Source organism: Zootoca vivipara, chromosome 1 (assembly GCF_965207765.1).
Source record: "Zootoca vivipara chromosome 1, rZooViv2.hap1.1, whole genome shotgun sequence".
Taxonomy (NCBI): Eukaryota; Metazoa; Chordata; class Lepidosauria; order Squamata; family Lacertidae; genus Zootoca; species Zootoca vivipara.
Genome location: NC_142582.1, coordinates 32,246,861 through 32,264,568, shown reverse-complemented (window position 1 = coordinate 32,264,568; position 17,708 = coordinate 32,246,861). Strand labels below are relative to the sequence as shown.

Sequence of the window (17,708 nt, the reverse complement as noted above, 5' to 3'; positions counted from 1 at the left end):
AATAGGCTCACCAGCACAGCCTTCACACCTGCAACCAACCCTTTAATCCCTCCATCACATCATTCAACCAAGATGTCGAAATACTGCAATGAAATGTGACATTTTTTTTTAAAAAAGTAATACTTACATCACTCTGAATTTGCATCATGTTCCTTGTCAGTTCAACATTCATGGCATCTGGCAGGTAGGTATAACGATGGAGCAGGTGTTTGTAGTGAGTATTAGAGGCGATATCCTGAGCCTGCTTGGCAGCTTGGATGCTGACCATCTCCACAGGTGTGTGATAGCAAGTCTTGCTCTTCTCATAGTCTTTCTTATACTCCCGTTCAGACTGCATCTTTGCCACGTGCATAGAATGGACAAGCTTAGGGTCATCTTGCAGGCTTCTGAAACCAACATGTTTCCCTCTTGCTTTTTCATAGGCTTCTTTGTATTTGTACTAGAGACCCAGTGGGAGAGAGAGAGAGAGAGAGAGAAGTTGTGTGTGGATATCCAGACTCAAAGCACCCATTTTTATACAAGCAATGAAAGAACTATCCCCTAGGTGAGACATCAAGTACTTCCCCAATAGGAACTCTTCTAAAATGGAGTCGCCTATGGGAAAGAGCCCGTACAAATGACTGAGGTCAGTGGGGAGACGAGTAATGGAATATTGTTGTGAATTATTGAGCGGGGATAGGGGAAGTAGGTTGTATGCTGAGACCCTTTCAATTCCTGGGCTCCCTTTCTAATTCTTCCAGGGGAGCTTCCAGGGGAGGTGACAGTGTGGGAAATGGACATTAAGGTGACATAGGAAGTGGCTCAGCACCAGAGGGCAAATGGGTGGGCCCCTTCCCTCAACTGGCTGGTAGTTAGAAAGACAAAGAGATGAGAGTTGAGTGATCTGAGCTAGAAGCCAGAAGAAAAAGCTGAAGACTAGGAAGCCAGAGAGACAGAATAATGTTTCATTTCTGTTTGAATCCAAGGCTGTTGCACTGAGAGAAGCAAGGCTTTCTTGGGGTGTTAATGCTGTGAACCTCCCTGCTACACCTCATTCTGAAGGAAACACAAACCCTGGATAAGGATCTGGAACCCCTGGAATCTTGCACCACCCAAATATATTTAGTAAAAATTTATCCATATTCTCTCTAGGCTCACAGCCTTCTCAAAAAAAAAATCTCTGGGCTGTGTTCAGTTCTTATACAATCACCCATTCAGTTTTACTAGTAAAAGCAATACCTTGGTTTAAGAACAGCTTAGTTTATGAACAACTTGGATTAGAATGCTGCAAACCCGGAAGTAGGTGTTTTGGTTTGTGAACTTTGCCTTGGAATAAGAACATGTTCTGCTTCCTGTTGAGTGTGTTCCATTCAGTGGGGAAGGGGAATTCATAGCAGAAGGCAGTTGGTTCGCAATAGAGCAAGGGAAGGAGGAGCAGATGATGCCCCATTGAAACACAGGGAGGTTGAGTGAGTAAGGAGCTGCTAAACCTGGTGATCCAATGTGGTGAGGGAAGGTGTTTGAAGGGATGTTGCACACAGGGAATATTCAGAGGATGGCAGCATCCCCCAAACTCACTTTGGTAACTTGCACAAGACTTAGCAGATGTGGGTACTTACATCACTAGCAATGTTTCTTGAAGCCTTGGCCAGAGTAATTGGAATCGCATCACCTGATACGCTGTGTCCTTTGGCTATCAGTTCATGATAGCCATGTTTATAATAGCTCTGGGAAGGGAAAAAATGATATTCACATATTTAGCAAGTAGTTCAAGCAACTACTGATCAATAACTCAGAATCTACCGTCACAGAAAGCAAGGAATATCAACTTTTAGGCTGCAACTCCTATGAAGAATGACTAGGGAATAAGTTACATGAAAACCCGTGGACAGCGGTGGTGAGAGAGGCTGTACATTCTCAACACTGTTAAAACAACCCCATTGGCCATGTCTCCTCCCAGGTAACATCTAAACATTCAACTGAACATGTGAAAGATGTCCATAGGCACACAAGGACTTCCATGCACTCCAGAACCCTGAGCAATCAAACGTCAGGAACTCAAAAGCCTATCAGGAAACCTGCCAAAGGCAGCTAGTTGAATCCCACCAACTTTAAACTGTAGTCGTTCATCGTGATGGGTGCATATCCCATGCTGCCATGACATTCGCTGTCTGACCCCATTCCCTTATTACACCATGCAGCTAGGAGTAGCTTTAATCAAAATGTTATCGCCACATTATTATAGCCACATGGTTTCTATTATATCAGAATGAATTTTTGAACATCTAAATCTGCATTTGTTTACCAAAAGCATGAATGAAAGACATCTCTCTCTTTTTAATTAAAAAAAAAGTGACTTACATCACTGATGTTGGCTGCGTTGTATTTAGCCTGGATGAACTGAGGGGCATCTGAAGGCAAGTGGTATTTGTGCTTGACTTCTTCTCCGGAAGTTTTGTATAGTATCTACAAACAAAAGGAATGGGATAATAATAAACTCATCTGTTCCCAAGGAAAATGTCCCACAGAATACAATGAGATGGCTAAATGTCTTAGACTGCAAGGCCACACACACTGTGGGCTGCATTGAAAAAGCATAGGACTCAGCTTCCAAATAAACAGTCATAGGATCAGGCAGTAAACTTTGTCCTTAATAGTGGCTGGAAACTAAAAGTGTCTATCTGCTCATGCAACAAGATGCCCTTCAGGAGGGCCGGATTTAGGTCTGATGAGGCCCTAAGCTACTGAAGGTAATGGGGCCCTTTATATGTCCAGCTGTCCTTTGTCAACAACAAATTGTCGCTGTTTTTTGTGTTGAATATACGCTATATGGTAATTTATGGACCTAATAGGTATGTAGGTTTTATTTTATTTGTTTTTTATCTCATATTTTGGAAATGTACATCCAGTTGTTTTTTTCCTTTAAATTTTTTTGGGGGGGGGGGCCAAGAGAGTGGGGCCCTAATCTATAGCTTGTTTAGCGTACTGTATACGTAAATCTGGCACTGCCCTTCATGGGAAAACCTACCAGGGGCAGGAGATGCATGCCAGGAGTAGGCAGGGCCAGAGGCAAGAGTGGGTGGGGCACTGGGAGTGACTCTTACTTTTGTAAACAGTAGGCTACACCCCAGGCACACAGAAACCAGTTTTTCTGCATCCCCATCTCTGCATCCAGGCAAACAAGATACATCACCACAGTTCAATGGCACATTCCAGTCAGGGCATTAAGCAAGGCCAGTGAGGGGATGTGACCTAGGTAATGGGTATGATTTGAGAAGAGTCCTGGGGGCCAGACAGAATAGTCCCCAGGCCTGGGTTTCCCCACCCCTGAGCTAAGGGTAGAAAGCGCCTTAGCTGCAGTGCAACAAATGACAAGGCTCTTGACTTTGCTGCCTTCTGTCATACATCTGAGGGCGGGGCAGCTCCCTCATTAGAGTCTTTTCAGCTTAGTGTTTTATGTGAATATCTATCTCCCGCCTCCCCCCCCCAAAAAAGATGGATCAGGTATCTCCCAAACAAATGCGGATTATTTCTCCAGATTGTGTATGTATGAGCACCTCATACAATGTCCCATTTCTTCATAGATATTGTTCATTGCTTTGTTCTGGCATCTTTCAATTAGGGCTACTCACATCACTGAGCTGCAGTGCATTCTGCTTAGCCTGGACCATGACAGGCGAGTCTACTATGCTGGTAAACTTGAGGGTGTCCGGGTGCTGGCGGTACTTCTTCTCATTCAAAGCATCTCCTGCTTTTCTAACTTTCTCTACATCCATTGAACCAATTGGGATCCACCCGATACCTTTCATCCAGCTGTTAAAGTCTGCCTTGTAAAGATTCTGGGTGGGAAAAAGAATGAAAAGAAAACAATCAATCACATGAACAGGTAACACTTAAAAAAACACCACCCACCTCTTTGGACGCACTTACGTCACTCTGAATCTGCATCATGTTTTTGGACCGTTCCACGGCGATATCATCAGGCAACAACGTGTAATGGTGCAGCATGTGTTTGTAATTTGTGTTGCTAGCAATGTCCTGGGCTTTCTTGGCAGCGACAACGTTGACCATATCCAGCGGAGTGTTGTATTTGGTTTTGCTCTCCTCGTAAGCTTTCTTGTACTCCCGGTCCGACTGCATCTTGGCAACATTCATATAATGGACCAGCTTGGGGTCGTCTTGGAGACTCTGGAAGCCAACCAGTTTACCCTTGCCAAATTCATAGTCCTTTTTGTACTGGTACTGTCAGGACACACATACAAAAATATCAAAAGTGAGGTTGTTTTCCTGGTGAACAGCCCAACACACCCTTTTCTGCCCCAGCCCTTTCTCTTCTTCCTCGGAGTCTGTTCCTTTTATCTCCTTCTCTCTGCCTCATCTTCCCTTCCCAGTGGGATGCTGAGGGAGGGACAGGTTTCTTTGACCTGTTCAGCTGCAAAGGGCTGCTCCTTCAAAAACAGCCTCCTTCTGTTGTTCCATACATTTCATCTTTCCCACTGCTGTTTTCCCTGAAACTCACCCTTCCTTTTTGCCAACGCTACACAGAGAGAAAGGCTGAGGCCCTCAGGCCACCCATCCCTGCACTTGAATCAAGTAATTGAACCAAGGATTGCTATAAAATCATCATACCAGCACCATTTTATTATTATTATTATTATTTCCCCCCTCATGCTCAATGCCTCTTTGAAACAAGAATACTTACATCGCTGGCCGCGTGTCTAGCAGCCTTGGCAGCTCTAATGGGAATAGCATCAATTCTTAGGTCATATCCCTTCGATTTCAGATCTTCCAACCCCAGTTTGTAGCAATTCTGGAGGAGAAGAGAATGTTTCACTGAAGCTACAGTTGGTTGCTATTCATCTATGCTTTAAAATTTAAGATTTGTGTGTGTTGCATAAAAATGAATTGAGAAGAAACTTACGTTGCTAAGATTGTAGGCATTAACCCTTGCCTGGAGAAACTGAGGAGCATCTGCTGGAAGGTGATATTTATGAATCACATCTTCATTTTTGGCTTTATAAATTACCTAGAACATAAATCAAGGAATATTATATTCAGTCATGCTGGCCACATGACCCGGAAGCTGTACGCCGGCTCCCTTGGCCAGTAAAGCAAGATGAGCGCCGCAACCCCAGAGTCGTTCGCGACTGGACTTAACGGACAGGGGTCCCTTTACCTTTTTTAGTGTAGAATACTTTAAAGTTCACTATGTTTTATTGTACAGTTTTATGCTTAGAAAGTGCACTTTCTAGTTGAATCGCAACTAAGGGGTGGTATCCAATGATGTCCATCCATCGGTGGAAGGGATTTGTGGGAATTCACCAAAGGATATACCACTATTCATAGAAAATATCAGAGAAGTTCACAATAGTTATACATGAAACGATACAATAAAAACCATCTGGATTTTTTTAAATCAGCTAACTATTATGGAAAGATGTATGAACAATAGTATATAACTTTAAAAACAACAACAACCCTAAAATAATGATTTATTGGGTTAATTGATCCCATGATGATTCCAGAATAAAGTTAACCAACACAGAAGCAGACAACATGTGCCAATACTTACATCACTCCTTTGAGCTTGGTTGATTTTAGCTTGTACTACAACAGGGTCATCTTCAATTTGTGTAAACTTAATAGTGTCTGGATGCTGACGATATTTTCTCTGTTCAAAAGATTAAAGAAAATAAAACTGCAATTCCTTCACAGGAAATTATATTTTGCTATTCCATTTCTTTCATATATTTTTTTGTATTATTGAAAGGATGCCTTCAGAAAGATTTAAAAATAACCCAGGCCTGAATTTGCTCACAATAAAAGCTTTCCTGGCATTTCCCCCCAAAAAAACAACCACTTAACTACCGTGTTTCCCTGAAAATAAGACACTGTCTTATATTTATTTTTCCTCAAGACGACACACTATGGCTTATTTTCAGGGGATGTCTTATTTTTTATTGCGCGTTCAGCCTCGCCTCTTCCTTGGCGCCCTCCAGAACTGTGCCTATCACTATGTCTTATTTTCGGGGTATGGCTTATATTGCGCAAATGCTTAGAAATCCTGCTACGGCTTATTTTATGGGTATGTCTTATTTTCGGGGAAACAGGGTATATGATAAACCAGCAAAAACAGTATCTCCATAACAAGATCCAGGAAAGTCCTCTTAACAGGATCTAGTCTTTGCAATGGACAGATCTTCAACCAATATACAGTGGTACCTCGTGTTATGAACTTAATTTGTTCCGGAGGTCCGTTCTTAACCCGAAATCGTTCTTAACCTGAGGCATGCTTTTGCTAATGGGGCCTCCTGCTGACGCTGCCATGCGATTTCCGTTCTCATCCTGGGGCAAAGTTCTCAACCCAAGGTACTACTTCCGGGTTAGCGGAGTTTATAACCCGAAGCGTTTGTAACCCGAGGTACTACTGTATTGTGTACATTCAGTTTCCATTCCAAAATACTCAGGCTGGCAAATGCTTGTGGATTTACCCATATGCTCTGAAAGCTACATATTGATATTTAGTTATTACGTTCTTGGTTGTACATTTTAAATGCATAATGTAGCTAAACCAAATTTCTGAAATATGTAAAATGGCTTCAGGACAGAACAAAACTCTTCTGTGTCATTTTGACCTCTGTATGTAAGTAAAGTATGGGTTGGAGCCAGACTAAGTTAGTTGAACTTAGTTCCCAGTTAGACTCAAGTCTTGAATCAACTGTTTCATTGATTTCAGTTGAAACTAAGTTCAGCTAGCAGGACAGTCCTAATCATGCCAACTCAGAAGTAAGTATTAGTCAAGTCAATGGGACTTACTCCAAGGTAAATAGGGTTAGGATTGTAGCCTTAATCTGCATCCAACACCAGTGGTCTAAAACAAGGTGTGGGCCACGATGCTAATGACTTGTATTAACTTGCATGTACTTTATCTACTTTAGTTGCCAGTGTGTCATCAGAATGAGTGCATCCACTAAAACAACACAGACAAAGTTCTTCTTTGAAAACATAGAACCCCTGATCTGCTGTTTTGCTCAGAAACAAGGGACAGAGTACAGTCGTACCTTGGAAGTCGAACGAAATCCGTTCCAGAAGTCCGTTTGACTTCCAAAACATTTGAAAACCAAATTGCAGCTTCTGATTGGCTGCAGGAAGCTCCTGCAGGCAACTGGAAGCCCCGGCAGATGTTTGGGTTCCGAAAGAACATTCACAAACCAGAACATTAACTCTGGGTTTGTAGCATTCATGAGCCAAAACGTCAAAGTTCCATGGCGTTCGAGATCCAAGGTACGGCTGTAGTAGGAAGGATCATAGCATAGTAATAGAGATTGTGCTTTGCATACAAATGGTCCCTGGCTCAATCCCTGGAGAACCTTGGCTAGCTCAGTCTGTGGTATGATTAGGCAAAGGGCATCTTCTTGTGTTCGAAACGGGAACAAATGTAGCCTGCCCTTCCAAACTAGCTTTCGAAACGAGTTACACATGTGCAGCCTGTTTTTCGATAAGGCTAGGGAACAGAGTACACAGCATCAGTTTGTACATGTGATTCCTCGGTCAGATAGGAACATGTGTTAGGAAGCTTCTCACCATGCAGCACAATCCCTAAGCTGGCCTAGATCAGGGTCAATAAGGTTGATTCTACTTAGGTCTACATACCTCACTGATAATATCAGAAGCTCTCTTGGCTTTTTCAGCATCTAGGGACCCAAGTGGTATCCAGCCACAGCCTTTCATATCGCTGTTGTAGTCAGCTCTGTATTCATTCTGGGAAAGACCATAAAAGCGACAAAATGCAATTAACTAAATTTACACAAAGAAAACCCTCTACAAATCCAGCGTATAGAATTTAAGAACATACATCACCAGCCGGGAACCCTCTATATTTTGGGGGGACTCCAACTCTCATCATCCCCAGCCAGCATGACTAATGTAAATATTCCCAGAAGCTGATGCTTCAACTCCTGGATCACTAGACTATGCACCGCAATCAACGGACAATGAAGCACAGGAATGACATGAAAGTGAATCCACATCTTCCTTTGCTTTGCAGGTAAACCACAGAAAAAGCTATACTTCTAAGCATAAGAAAATGTTTGCTTTTCAAATCAACAGAGGCTTCCCCCCCTAAACGTCTCTTATTCTATTCACCCTTTCTCAGAAAGTTAATCAAAAAGGTAAGGTAAAAAGGTAAAGGGACCCCTGACCACAAGGTCCAGTTGAGGATGACTCTGGGGTTGTGGCGCTCATCTCGCATTATTGGCCAAGGGAGCCGGCGTACAACTTCCAGGTCATGTGGCCAGCATGACAAAGCCACTTCTGGCGAACCAGAGCAGCACACGGAAATGACGTTTTCCTTCCCGCTGTAGCGGTACCTATTTATCTACTTGTACTTTTTAAAATGTGCTTTCGAACTGCTAGGTGGGCAGGAGCTGGGACCGAGCAACGGGAGCTCACCCCGTTGCAGGGATTTGAACCACCGACCTTCTGATCGGCAAGCCCTAGGCTCTGTGGTTTAACGCACAGCACCACCCGTGTCCCTAAAAAGGTAAGGAGCCATCTGCTATTCCCTACTGATTATTCTTCATTCAACTTTTGGGTCTGTTAAGCTGCCAGAGCCTTTTCATTCTTGGCATTGTGGTGAACGTCTTAGAATTAGATTTTTAAGCTAATTAAATATAGGAAGTACGTAGGCTGCGCTAACATCTGATGTTTCCACTTTATCCCAGCCCTAGCATGGTTTCTGTGGCTTGCTGTTGTTGAGTCCAGGAAAAGCCTAGGGAAAACATCGCATCTCTTTTGAGTTTGTATGAAACCCTCCTTAGCTGAGCAATGCTAGACAAGCATAACTACTTACCTCACTCTGTATAGCATTAGCTTTCTTGGCAAGTTCCACAGGAATACTGTCGGGAGGATAGGAGTAATTATGGATGAGATGCTTGTAGTCTGTGTTGCTGACATTGGCCTGTGCTTTCTTTGCTTGTGTAACTGTGATCATGTCTAATGGCGTGGTGTACTTGGTCTTTGACTGTTCGTAACCTTTTCTGTATTCACGCTAGAAAAAAATTTACAAGTACCTTTAAGAGTTAGAACTTTCAGAAAAAACACCAACCCTAATACTTTGTAAAATGCAGGCTGCTTGCATGGCTATGGTGAGACATGCCTTAATTATATCAAGATTGGGTTGCTGCAATACAGTAAAAACACACTAAACATTTGGATCTAGCCAGATCATATTATTATTAGCTAATAGGACCAGTATTAGCAGAACTTTAACCTCTAAAAAGCATCAAACCAGACCAATAGGCATTCTACACTGGATTACCCATCAGTCTCTTACAGTATGGCAGTTTTCACTACATGTCAGACAAAGTTGATACAAAAGTTCAGAAGCAGAGCTGACAACACAGTATTCTGTTTTCACTGGTTAACGTCTTGCCTTAAGCATTAAGATGGATGATCTGAATAGCCATCAAATAGGTACTGACGTTCTCATCTCCGCTTAATATCTCCAAGTCCTTTTTGGACTAAGTTATAATTGCCCAACACAATCTTAACATGTTTATGTGAAAGCGAATCCTACTGTATTAAAAAAAAGGCTCATTTTCTCAACTAAGTCCATAGCCTTTGTAATTATGACTTCTGGTGACAGGAACTTTGTGGTATCAATGGCTCATCATGAAGGGAAACATTTTCGTGTTAATTTCACTTAAAGATTGAACCTGAATATCTTTCAGAATTGTGATTTCCTGGCACTCATTAGCAAGACTAAGTCAGTATTGGATATAAATCACAGGTTATTCTTTTTACACTTATTTAGGAATTTTTATGTTGCCACTTATCTTTGCTTCTTGTTTTGTGGAATGGAGGGAGCTAAAAGTATCTAAATAATTTGATGTTTGCAAATAATTTGGCACTTGGCTGGCATTTACCAGGGCTAACTACAATGTCTACAAAACGGGTACTTACATCGCTCTGCTGTTTGGCCACTTTCTGAGAATGTAGCATTTTAGGATCATCCTCGATGCTCAAAGCTCCAACTAGCTTCCCTCTGCTCTGTTCATAAGCTTTCTTATATTCTACCTACATGGGGACAAGACATTAATGGTCTTCTACATTTTGTAGCCACTGCATAGAAATACAAATAATTTTTATTTTTTTAAAAAAATCTTCATTTTATGCAACACTTACATCACTTGCATTTTTTCGATTGGCTTTGGCAGCAATAATAGGAATGGCATCTAACTTGATCTCAAATTTCTTATCTTTCGACGTGTCCCAGTCATACTTATAGCAAGTCTGACACAGAAGAATAAACAAATAACATGAAGAAGGTGTGACATAATATCAGGACTATAATGACATAAAATCTATGCATTGATTGTAGAGAATATATACAGTCGTACCTCGGAAGTCAAACAGAATCCGTTCCAGAGGTCCATTCGACTTCCAAAACGTTCAGAAACCAAAGCGCGGCTTCTGATTGGCTGCAGGAAGCTTCTGCAGCCAATCAGAAGCCCCATCGGACATTTGGCTTCCAAAAGAACATTCGAAAACCGGAACACACACTCACGGTTTTCAATCATTCGGGAGCCGAGATACGACTGTAGTTATATGATCAAGATATCTTTGAATGACTAAAAAATTTGAAGATGGTTTTCAACTGATGAAAACCACTCTCTTAAACCCTCCTTCTTCCTGGGGTTTTTATTAAGTTTCAGTTTAAGTCCAGCTGCAATCCATGAAATATTTTTCTGCCATGTGCCCATGTTTTAATAGTGTTGTTCATAATCAAGTCTCCACTACAGTTTGCAACACAAGGTATGCCTTTCCCAGCAGTGAAGCTGTCACAAGTTTTTTTTAAAAAAAGGAATTACATAGCTGTAATATATTTCCAGTTAATGGTTCACAATTATAATCTCTATTTGGAGAGATCATGTACATCAGCTGTTCTAATAAAATCTGATCTTTTCCAATCACATTCCTTGATGCTTTGTTTCTGTTGTAGAGAAGACATCTTGGAGCTGGTAGATAAAAAAAATTGGGGTCCAGCAAACTGGTCAAAGCATGCTCACAGATGCACAAACATGGCTAGTTGCTTTATCTACAAAAGATGAGCCAAGACCTGGCTTTGAGGCAACTCTTTACTTAATGATGGCATTGTAAGCACTCTTCTCATCAGGCTTGCAGGCCTGAACTTAAAAAAAAAAAAACCCTAGGAAATGGATTTCCTGTTATACTGTACTGCTCTCCCCTGCTTTTTGGCCATTTCAGTATTATCCTATCGGGTCTACCAGAAGATCTGAATTAATCCTTTTGTTTCCATTAAATGGCTGCATCCACCTATTTAACAAGTGAAGGCTCATACTTACATCACTGATGTTATATGCGTTGACTCTGGACTGGAGGAACAAGGGGGCATCCGGAGGGATGGAACATTTGAATTTCTCACTCTCGTGTTTGGCTTTGTAGTTCAGCTGAAATGTAGGATGAATAAATAATATTCTGAGTCAGTGTTGTCACAAGATGGGAGCTAGGCCCCGTGAAACATAAAACGAGGCAGGAGTTTTATGTTTTTGAGTTGTCAGGTAACTTACATCGCTCAGCTGCTTGGAATTAATCTGTGCTTGTACCATCACGAGTGAATCTGGCACTTGGGTAAATTTGAGCTTATCGGGATGTTTTTTGTAGGCATACTAGGAGGACACGAAAGCAAAAATAAAACAAAATGACAGTTGATTTCCAGTAGGCATTGCGATTATGGTGAGATAGATAGATAGATAGATAGATAGATAGATAGATAGATAGATGATAGATAGATAGATAGATAGATAGATAGAGAGAGAGAGATATCAGTAACATCATAAATAGAGTTTTATAAACCAATTCAGATACCACATTGCCATTCATTCATTCAGCAAAAGTATAACTGGGGGCAACACAAGAGGCAACATTGCCATTCACAAATCTTAAAGTTCTCTGACTGTCAAAAATATGAAGCATCCAAGAGATCTCATATGTCCTCCAGCCAGGGAAGTGTGAAATGTTCTGGTAGATTTTACCTGGGTATCACAAGCGTAATCCAACTCTGCCACAGTACACAGACAGTGATGGAGGTCATCACTTGCACAGCTATGGCTATAAAGGGTGAATAGCATTGGTATGTATGGTTTTCCTTGGGAAAGCATACATGTGGCAAAGCACATTTTGGCCACAAGATGTCACAAGAAACCTGTAAAATGCATAGGTTGAGGGGAAAGAATACTTGACCCATATAAGAGTGAAAAAAGACCCAACAGTTTTATTTTAATGAAAAGCAGCCCCAGGAAGCTACAGTTCTGAACAGAAGAGCAGGGGGGGGGCCTCCAAGAAGGTTGCTTTTCATTCAAAGAAAAGCATCAAATCTCTAATTTGTGAGAACAAACTGAAAGCAAACACTGACATAATAGCTGATAAAATACATCAGCTATTATGTCAGGAGAGGTGACTGAAAAGTTTTTATTGTTGGTTCATTTTTATTAATTAGCAGAAAACTGAGGTGCACAATTTGTCAACTCTGTACCGACACTGGTGTGTATACACCTGCTAATTTTGTCTCTCTTTTTACTCATTGAGTCCTCGTCTCTCACTTAAGCCAGCAATGGCAGGTACTTCTCTGCAGGCCACGATTCCTGCTTGGTGGGCGTAGAGCCAGATTTCCTTGTCTGGTGTGTGACTGCATGTTAGAGAAAGTGGAGTTGGGGTCAAATGTGCCCCCGTCATGTGTATGCGTGTCCATATGAGGTCCCACCCTCAAAACGTTAAGTAAGTAGAATTCTAGTATGTAGTTCTTTTCTTGCTATGGTTATTTAAAAACTGTATATCCTTCTTCAAATAGCCATAGGGATACCAAGGCAGTTGGTATCCAAGTGTTGCAGCCGAGACTAGTCCTACTCAGAATAGAGCAGGCATCCCCAAACTCGGCCCTCCAGCTGTTTTGGGACTACAATTCCCATCCTCCCTAACCACTGGTCCTGTTAGCTAGGGATGATGGGAGTTGTAGTCCCAAAACAGCTGGAGGGCCGAGTTTGGGGATGCCTGGAATAGACCCATTTAAATGAACGGGCCTGAGTTTGCCAACTCCATTGATTTCAGTGCGTCTACTTTGAATGGGATTACCGCCCAACGTTTAAAAATAATTAACCTAAAATAGCAAATACAGTTGTACCTCGGAAGTCGAACGGAATCTGTTCCAGAAGTCCGTTCAACTTCCGAAACGTTCAGAAACCAAAAACGTTCTGATTTGTTTCTGATTGTACAAGCGCACCGGAAGAAATAACAGAAGCCATGCCGGACGTTCGGCTTGGTTTTTGACTGTCTGGTAACCTGAACATTCGACTCCCAAAGCATTCAGGAGCTGAGGTACAACTGTACAGAAAAACAAAAGAAGAGCAGCAGGTAAGATGACGACATTAAATCAGCCATGCCCAAAGGCTCTCAAAACAAACAAAAAAAGGTGCTCGGGTAGTAAAGAAAAGCCTTCCAAGCAGATGACTCTTCCAGGGTTGGGAGTTCAGGAACTTAGGCAAAGCAAGAGAGAAGGTCCTCACTAAAGTTTCCACCAACTATCCTTCAGATGTTGGCAGGACCCACAAAAGGGCCTTTGCATCCAATGCATGCTTGGAAATACAGAATGAACTTTTAAAAAGGAAGCACTTCGGCTCCTTCCGTTAATTCCATGGAAATCTTGACTGTATAATGTGAAGTAAATCAGGATATAAGTAAGATCTTGCAGGATCCATGACTTACGTCTTTGCACTGGTCCAACTTCTTCATGGCTTCATATTCTTGAGTTATGGTCTGAGGGAAGTAGCCCTTTCCTTTGTCCTCTTCATAGTCGGCTTTGTAGTTTTTCTAGGAAAAGCCACAACAGGTCAATAACCACCACGAACTCTATCTGAACAGGTTAAGGAAGTGGAATCCATACTTACATCGCTCTTCATGGCTGCAACCTTCATGCAGTGTGATTGGTATGGGTCTTCAAAGGTGCCTATGTACCGGCCCAAGATATTCTGCTGATATCCCTCTTTATATTTAACCTAGAGGAGAAGTGCCGAAAGTTACAATAGGCATAATTGTTACAATATGCATAATGGGGTTTACCAAAGCCTTCTTTCGGCCATAAATCTAAGAGCAATTGCAACCACACTTACATCGCTGAAGCCTTTCAGCACATTGTCAAGTTGATACTTCGGGGTATCGCAGTAGTTGATACTTGATCCTTTAGCTTTTTCATATGCTTCCTTATATAGTCTCTGCCGGGAGCGAAATATAAAAGTTGTTATGTAGCAATAAAAGTGCTGGTCATTACACTTTGTTGTTGTTGTTTTTGTTTTTTTACACATCGACTGAACCTGAATGAAGAGCATTGTGAAAGGAGAGCAAAGGGGTGCAGAAAAGAGGGTGTAAGAAATCTGTGTTTTAGTGTGGCAGCAAGCTACACTTTGGAACTCCCTGCCAATTGACAGCAGGCAGACAGCTTCACTGTACAGTGGTACCTCGGTTTAAGTACTCAATTGGTTCCGGGGAGCCATTCGCTCCCCCAAAAGTACTTAATCAGACTGACTCTTCTGTGCATGTGCAAAGCGCCGATAGAGCACTTCTGCGCATGCGCGAACCACACAGATCGCTTCTGCGCATGCGCGCACTGCGGAACCCAGAGGTAAACACTTCCGGGGCCGCGGAGTACTTAAACTGAAAGTACTCAAACTGGAGTGTTCTCAAACCGAGGTATGACTGTAATCTTTTCAGTGCCTGTCAAAACCTTTTTTTCTTTTGGCAAGTCCATCCAGGCAGATAGACATGTTGACATGTTTTAATTTTTTCTCTTTAGCCACTGTTGATTTTAATCACCTTTTCAAAAATGTTAAAACCTGATCTTAACTTCTTTAATTAACCATTTTTCTCGAACGTTTTGGCTCCTGAAGTGAGTACTCCAGTTTGTGAACGTTATTTGGAACCGTACGTCTGATGTGGCTTCCGCGGCTTCCGGTTGAGTGCAGGAAGCTACTGCAGCCAATCGGAAGCCGTGCCTTGGTTTTCAACATTTTTGGAAGTCGAACAGACTTCCAGAATGGATTCCATTCGAGAACCAAAGTACGACTGTCTATATAAACGACAGTGTAACAGACGGTGCACTATCTATTTGGTCCTAGGATGGAGCTGAGAGGATCCAGATAGCTATGGGTAGCCCTTTTGTCTATATACTGGAGCTTCTGCACATGTACTAGCAAGGCTATTCAGGGCTCCACCCTTCTGCTCCTCAAAAACCACAAAAAGTCACTCCAAGAGCTGAGGTAGCCTGGGTTGCAGCATGACTAGGATCTAGTCTAGAAAAGGTGAAATGGGGAAGGCCGTGAGGGCAGCATGCTTGGGCACATGTGCTTGGCTATTTGGATCCTGGGCAGACTTTCTTAACTTAATATAGGAGGCTTTATTCCAGCCATGTGAAAGTCAGAGATGGTTTCTATAAACATCCATTCCTCACCCGCTGGGCAAAGGCACACACACACACACTTACCTCTTCATTATCCATCCAGACCGTTATCAAAATTCACAGGCACATAGCAGCTAGGCAAAAGCAATCAAGAAGCATGCAGAACAGGGCTGGCAAAGGGCGTGGCCTGGGGGAGTCCCGCTAGATGGAATGTTCTATACTTGCTGATTCATAATTTTGACTACAGAACTGACGACGGTTCATCAATGCTTGAAAGAAACAGCTTTTGAAAGACCTGTAGGACTCTTCTAATATGTAGCATTATTATTATTACTACTACTACTACTATTTACATCAGTATTGGATGTGATTTACACATTATGATATTTGCAAATATTTCAGAATAGTTTTATTGCAGAGAGTCAGAAGTACTTAAATAAATGGATGAAGAATTTGGTACTCTGCAGATATCCTCCTATCAGTGCTAACCGGTGTAGCATGTACGGAATGGGTACTTACATCACTTTGCAGTTTGGCTACTTTTTGAGAATGTAGCAACTTGGGATCGTCCTCAATGCTCAGAGCTCCAACTAGCTTCCCTCTGCTCTGTTCATAAGCTTTCTTATATTCCACCTACGTGGGGATAAGACATTGATGGCCTTCAACATTCTGCACTGCAAGCTGATCCAAATCAGCCTGAAAACTGCATTTCTCTGCAACACTTACATCGCTTGCATTTTTTTGATTGGCTTTGGCGGCAAGAATCGGAATGGCATCGAACTTGATCTCGAATTTCTTATCTTTTAACGTCTCCCAGTCGTACTTATAGCAAGTCTGACACAGAAGCAGAAGAAACAAATAACATGAGGAAGGTGGGACATAATATTAGGGACCCAGGTGGCGCTGTGGTTAAACCACTGAGCCTAGGGCTTGCTGATCAGAAGGTCGGCGGTTCGAATCCCTGTGACGGGGTGAGCTCCCGTTGCTTGGTCCCAGCTCCTGCCAACCTAGCAGTTCGAAAGCACGTCAAAATGCAAGTAGATAAATAGGAACCGCTACAGCGGGAAGGTAAACGGCGTTTCCATGTGCTGCTCTGGTTCTCCAGAAGCAGCTTTGTCATGCTGGCCACATGACCTGGAAGCTATACGCCGGCTCCCTCGGCCAATAATGCGAGATGAGCGCGCAACCCCAGAGTCGGTCACGACTGGACCTAATGGTCAGGGGTCCCTTTACCTTTACCTTTAATGCAAAAATCAATCTATTTATTATGGTGTTCTTGTCGTTGTTATTATTAATTAGAATTTTATATAGGCCTTCATCATAAGATCTCAGGGAGGCTACCAGAGTAAAATAAAATAAAATAATGTAGTATAAACACCAACAAGTGGGAATTGTTGGCCTATGAGTGCTCCAATTGGAGAACAGCCTTCACCAAAGGCATCATGGACTTTGAAGAAGCATGAACTCAGGACGAAAGGGAGAAACGTGCTAAGAAGGCGGCACGCTTGGCAAATCCTCACCATGGTCAACTCCCACGCGGAAACCTATGTCCCCACTGTGGAAGGATGTGAAGATGCAGAATTGGCCTCCACAGCCACTTATGGACACATTGTTAAGACCACATTCATGGAAGGCAATCTTACTCGGCTACAAGTGATCGCCAAAGAAGAAGAAAATATTGCAGAGAGTATATAATTGCTCTAACTGTATAAGACATTTTTTAAGAAAATAAATAAAATCGCTAGAGAATAGTTTGCTTCATTATACAATCCTTCCCCTACAAAAGCAGCTGATAACATTCATAAGCAACTAATGAACATAAAAGTCTACTATTCCCAGGGCTCACAGATCACCAGCGTTGAATAACAAAGCTCAGTCCTAGAAAGAACATGTCAAGTTCTAATGTACTTACATCACTGATGTTATATGCATTGACTCTGGACTGAAGGAACAAGGGAGCATCCGGAGGGATGGAACATTTGAATTTCTCACTCTCGTGTTTGGCCTTGTAGTTCAGCTGAAATGCAGGTGAACAAATAACGACATTGAGGGCTTCAGCTGAAATGCCAGCACAATGAAACTGAGTAAGGGGTAAGAACATTCACCCTCTCTAATACACACCATTTGTGTGACAATTGTTCAACCATTTCTATCATGCACACAAGATAAGGGACAAGGATTCAGGTCAAGGGCATAAACCAGGGGTCCCCAGACTTACCGAGCGGCGGGCCGGTGCCCGCCGCGCCGACCGCGCGGTGGG

The 17,708-nt window shown here is 42.3% G+C and overlaps 1 protein-coding gene across 50 annotated transcripts in view; it reads right to left on the bottom strand.

Moving 5' to 3' along the window:
• The window catches only part of NEB (nebulin), a 165,676-nt gene that overhangs the window by 123,136 nt on the left and 24,832 nt on the right, over positions 1-17,708 (bottom strand). For all 50 annotated transcript variants that reach the window (XM_088661312.1, XM_060279713.2, XM_060279733.2 and 47 more), the window contains 20 exons: positions 17,361-17,465; positions 16,175-16,282; positions 15,968-16,081; positions 14,166-14,267; positions 13,944-14,051; positions 13,762-13,866; positions 11,571-11,669; positions 11,346-11,450; positions 10,165-10,272; positions 9,943-10,056; positions 8,831-9,028; positions 7,633-7,740; positions 5,552-5,650; positions 4,901-5,005; positions 4,682-4,789; positions 3,910-4,221; positions 3,612-3,818; positions 2,341-2,445; positions 1,599-1,706; positions 128-439 (listed from right to left, as the gene is read on the bottom strand). In XM_088661312.1, the coding sequence (XP_088517438.1) occupies positions 128-439; positions 1,599-1,706; positions 2,341-2,445; positions 3,612-3,818; positions 3,910-4,221; positions 4,682-4,789; positions 4,901-5,005; positions 5,552-5,650; positions 7,633-7,740; positions 8,831-9,028; positions 9,943-10,056; positions 10,165-10,272; positions 11,346-11,450; positions 11,571-11,669; positions 13,762-13,866; positions 13,944-14,051; positions 14,166-14,267; positions 15,968-16,081; positions 16,175-16,282; positions 17,361-17,465 (2,730 nt within the window). The remainder of the gene's footprint in view (positions 1-127; positions 440-1,598; positions 1,707-2,340; positions 2,446-3,611; positions 3,819-3,909; positions 4,222-4,681; positions 4,790-4,900; positions 5,006-5,551; positions 5,651-7,632; positions 7,741-8,830; positions 9,029-9,942; positions 10,057-10,164; positions 10,273-11,345; positions 11,451-11,570; positions 11,670-13,761; positions 13,867-13,943; positions 14,052-14,165; positions 14,268-15,967; positions 16,082-16,174; positions 16,283-17,360; positions 17,466-17,708) is intronic.